At 35.7% G+C, this 5,247-nt stretch overlaps 1 protein-coding gene across 2 annotated transcripts; it reads right to left on the bottom strand.

Moving 5' to 3' along the window:
- LOC144562226 (receptor kinase-like protein Xa21) lies at positions 1-3,885 on the bottom strand. 2 transcript variants are annotated; one of them, XM_078311420.1, is made up of 3 exons: positions 1,123-3,885; positions 377-761; positions 1-130 (listed from the first exon to the last, which is right to left on the bottom strand). In XM_078311420.1, the coding sequence occupies exons 1-2, from the start codon at positions 3,857-3,859 to the stop codon at positions 409-411; spliced, it is 3,090 nt and encodes a 1,029-aa protein (XP_078167546.1). In that variant the 5' UTR covers positions 3,860-3,885; the 3' UTR covers positions 1-130; positions 377-408. The 2 variants fall into 2 exon arrangements, with proteins under 2 accessions (XP_078167546.1, XP_078167538.1); XM_078311412.1 differs by lacking the exon at positions 1-130 and having other exon boundaries at positions 157-761.
- Between the last annotated feature and the right edge of the window lie 1,362 nt (positions 3,886-5,247).

The following is a 5,247-nucleotide window of genomic DNA, read 5'->3' as shown; positions in this document are numbered from 1 at the left end:
CCGTCCATTATCAATTACTGTATCCAAATTTCCATCAATAGGTTCATATACAAATATAGACATCATTTGTGCATAACAGCAAGTTAATGTTAATAACAGTACTAAAGATGAATTCCATAGCTCGTGAACTCTTTTTTTTTTTTGAAACCTTGGCAGTGGCTGCTAAATATAATTTTTTATTAAATAAAAATAAAATTACATCCATCACCGCAACATCACAACATCATCACAATATTGTCTAAACAACATAACAAATATAAAACACACAACAACATCTAAAAAACACAACACAACCACTAACAACATAACAATAACATCTAACGAATCGACTTCAAGCGATCATCAATCTCCTCTCTCACCTTCATAGCTCGTGAACTCAGTTTTTCGATTTGTCACTTTTGATCCCTCTCATCTCAGTAGCTTCACTCGAGCCAAATTCAACTCCTTGGTAACTTCTTTGATCCCAATGCGCTCTTTTGGAGACATCATGGAGCACAGGAGACCGCATCGAATCACTGAAACCAAGCAACTGCGAACGTCCTCTGCATTTGCATTCTCTCCTCCATCATTGACTGGGAACAATTTGCAGTCGATAATCTCAGTAAAACGGTTAGAGAAAGCCATCTCAACATGTTTGTGGAGACTCAATCCGTCTCTGAATCTTTCATCAGTGGGGCTTATGCCAGTAAACATCTCAAGCAGAAGAATGCCAAAACTATATGCATCTCCTTCAACCGATGCCTGACCTCCCATGCCATATTCTAAAAAAATGACAAATTACAATCATACACTTCTACAAATTATGCAGCAAGATAAAAAATATAGTGTTGTTTTTCTTTTCAATTCAAACATACGAGCCGTGCCAAGGTTAATCATATGCATTGATTAAATTTGGCCTCCTGAAAGCTGGTGCTCACTTACTATTCACATATATCAATTTAGCAGCTACTAGGTTTGGTACCATGATATAGGGTAAAAGCAAATTATGTTGAAGCCATTCTTTCTGTACCATGCTACGGTAAAAAAAAGTTAAAATATATAATAAACAGAGACACTTCTGTAAACTGGTACTTAACTACTTACTAAATACAAAATTAATTTATAATAGGATTAAGTTTGAACCTGGGGGAATATAACCGATGGAACCTCTAAGTCCAACTGTACTGCCAGTCAACAGAGAAGACATAGAATCAGGTTGAACCAGAAATCTGGCAAGCCCGAAATCACCCACATGTGCAGTCATGTCATCATCCAAAAGCACATTGCTAGGTTTAAGATCACAATGTACAATTGGAGCTGGCCCATGGTTATGAAGATAGTCCAAAGCTGTGGCGACATCGATTGCTATATTCAGCCTCTGGATGAGGCTGAGACTCCTAAATGGCCTATTTGTACATGCGTCGGGATGGAACCATGTTTCTAAGCTTCCATTAGGCATGAACTCAAAAATCAAAGCTTTAAAATCATTACCATGGTGGTCTGTGCTAGAGCATGAACTCAAAACTTTGAGGAGATTTCTGTGTCTGACTTTTTTTAATACCTCACATTCAGAGAAGAAACTTCGAGAAGCACCATGTTGCTTGAGATTTAGCACTTTCACAGCAACAGTTGTCATGTTCTCAAATTTCATCGGGGCTTTGTAAACAACTCCAAAAGTACCACTTCCAATTAGATTCTCTGAGGAAAAATTATCTGTAGCCCTGAGAATATCATTGTATGATACTTTTTTATACTCAGATCTTTTGCCCACAAGTGGTAGGGGATTATTCTGAGATCCTTTTTTCCAACAATAATGGGCTATCAAAAACATGGTTATAAACCAGCATATAATACCACATATGCAACAAATTATTACAATGATAATTTTGGAATAGTGCTTCTTCTTTTGGTTATCTAAAACACATTTGGGTAGATGCATTTCAGGTACTCCGCCACAAAGTTCTGAATTTCCTCTTATGTCTACTGCACTAGCATTCCTGAAAACCCCATCTTTCGGCAATTCCCCCTCAAAATTGTTGAAAGAAATATTCAAATGCTGAAGTTTCATCTGACCAACAAATTCAGGTACTGGACCAGATAAAGCATTGTTAGAGATATCAAGATCTTGCAACCCTATCATGTTGTTCATAGAGAAGGGAATAGACCCATTCAACTGGTTTCCATCAAGATGAAATATTTGAAGTAGTTGGCAGCCGTCGATGGTGCTAGGAATTGGACCAGTTAATTTGTTATTTGATAGGTGAACTTTTTCTACATTGTTTAAATGACCAATTTGTAGTGGGATTGATCCATTCAAATAGTTATTTGACAAGTCAAGGCTGATAGAAAGTGAATGAAGATTGAAGAGTTTGTTTGGGATAGGGCCTATCAATTTATTATTTGAAAGATTCAAGGTATTTAGTACTTGCATATTGCTTAATTCCTCTGGTATACTTCCAGTGAATGCATTGTTATCGAGACGGAGCACATTCATCTGGATGAGATTACCTAAAGTTGATGGGATTTCACCTGATAACATGTTTCCCTCTAGGCCTAACCATCCCAAATTCCAAAGATTGCCGATTTCTTTTGGGATATTGCCTTCAATAGATGTTAGACCTAGTAGTAAGGTAGTAAGGTTGGTTAGTTTTCCTACCTCTGCAGGAATATTTCCTGAGATTGGATTCATGTCAAGTCCTAAATAGAAAAGACTAGTAGATAGATTTGCTATAGAACCAGGGAGCATGCCTTGGAGTTGGTTGTCCCCAAGATCCAATACTTGTAGAAATGTACAGTTGATTAGAGAATCAAAGAATCTCCAATTGTCACTGGTGGCCTTAATTTGATTTTCAGCCATGGTAATCCAAGAAAGGTTTTGTAAGGTTCCTATACTTTCTGGTATTGTGCCTCTGAAATTGTTTGAGCCTAACTCAATCTTAATCAGGGCTGAACAATTGGATATGGATATTGGAATCTGCCCATTAAGTTGATTTTTTGTCACCAATAGATACTCTAGATTCTGAAATGCATCACAAAAGTTAGAAGGAAGATTTCCATTAAGCTGATTTGCACTGAAACGCATCACAAGCAAGGCTGAGAGGTTGTAAATGGAATGTGGTATCTTGCCTGACAAATTGTTTTGACTGAGGGAAAGGTACTTGAGAGCCTTTAGTTGACCGAGTGAAGGCGGTATGAAACCATCCAAATTATTTTGAAAAAGATGAAGAAGATGTAGATGTGTAAGGTTGCCTAAGGTGCCTGGGATAGATTTTGTAAGATAATTTCTACTTAGTTCCAATACTTCGAGTAGTTCTAGGAAACCAAACTGTGGTGGTATGCCTCCTTCAAGAAAGTTATTTCTCAAATTGATAGTTATCAAGTGTTTACATTGCATTAGATTGGAAGGGATGGTTCCTTGGAGATGATTATTTCTCAGTGAAAGAAATTCTAAATTGGAACAATTACCAAGAGTTAATGGAATGTTTCCGACAAAGTTATTCACACTCAAATTGAGAAATTGCAATCTACTCAAATGACCAAGCTCTACTGGGATGTTTCCAGAAAGCTGGTTATCTGAAAGATTCAAACTTTTGAGAAATGTGAGGTTTGCCAAAGATGGTGATATACGACCTGACAAACTTAATGAAACCAGAGAGAGAGTAATTACTCTGTCAGGATGGCGATTTCCACACCTTACGCCTTGCCACTGACAATAATGAAGAGAATCATTCCATGATAATAATTCCCCATATGAGCCATTAGACACGAGAGACTTGAAGGAGAGAAGTGCAAACTTGTCAGTTTCATTTGTGGCAATGTTGTTCGATGGAAAATGGAAGGAGAAGAGGCATATGAGAAGTAAGAGATGTAAACCTCCCATTTTATTTTGATGGTGTGAAGTGTTGTGAGAGGATATCTCTAATTCATGGCTATTTTATATAATCCTATTTGAAAGAAGGGGGAATTTCACATATACCCCTCTAAAACCTCTAAATTACGTATTTTATCATCTAAAATTCATAATGTCATATTTATCCTTCGAAATCTTAAAAACTCACAAATTTAGTATTTTTTATTAAAATTCATTTTAATATATAAATTTATCAATATATTGTTTATTGAAAAATAAAACTGAGGATAATAGTAATTGGATAAATTTGTGAGTTTTTGAAAATAGTTGCATAAAGGATAATACTGAGGTTTCATATTTCTAAATTCAGACACAACATTTCAGACTTATCAAAATTTATCTTCAAACCTGATATATATGTCCAAAACCTACTAAAGCCCATTTTAAAAGATCCATTTTTTTCCTCCTCCCATTTAAAATCCGGCTATTTTAGTTTTGGTGGAAAGGAAAAAATAAACTATTGCAATTCTTAACTGGCCGTTTGGTCCCTCTAAAATTCTTCCTGCAAAAGGAGCACATCCGGTGGATCCTTTATCTTTCATTTCAGGTAAATGTTTCGTCTTGATTGATATGGTTGATTTGTTATTATTCTGACCAGATAGATCAAACCTACCCCACAAACTGATAACAGAGGCTAATCCAATCTGATTAGATTTCGTTGGCTACAATACAAACAATTCCAATTTCATTGTTTTTTTTTTTATACGTGTCCGGATAGCAAATTTCTGTAGCTCTTGGTCGTTGTCAATTTGGAAGTTCCCTCCTGTCTATTATTTTCCAAAGAAATTTCCTTTTCGCGACTACTTTTTTCTCTCCGTTTTCTACTGCTCGGTCGAACTTTAGCTATTAAAGTCCTGCCAGTGCCCACAGGGCTTGGAAAGGTTCCCTGCATTGGACGCGCGTCTCTAATTAATTTGAATTTCAAAAGTTTGATCACGATGTGACTTGATCACGGTCATGTTGTGATCGCTTACCGCGATTATTTCTGCTATTTTGGTCACACTGAAAATTAAATTTGATCACAATATAACATGTGATTCACGACGTGCCACAGCATGATACAAATTCACTTTAATTTCCCTATCGGCTGTGTCCAGACATTATTATTTTTCTTCTTTTTAAAATTAGTGTTTTTAAATACATACTTACAAATTTATTGATAAAAAACGTATTTACAATAAATTAAATGACTATATTCTTAAATCTACTGTTTTATTCTCATAAAATCATCTAAACTACTCTCATATTCTAATTCTATTGGTCATGTTTGGTTGTGGACTAAAGTTAATGAGGCCTAACTTACTTATTTCAACTTAAGTCGATCTAAATTATTCATGTTTGGTTGATATCTAAAGTTA

The sequence above is a fragment of the Carex rostrata genome, chromosome 1 (assembly GCF_964058835.1).
Source record: "Carex rostrata chromosome 1, lpCarRost1.2, whole genome shotgun sequence".
NCBI lineage: Eukaryota > Viridiplantae > Streptophyta > Magnoliopsida > Poales > Cyperaceae > Carex > Carex rostrata.
The sequence above is the reverse complement of the archived record's forward strand: the minus strand, read 5'-3'. Positions and strand labels throughout refer to the sequence as shown.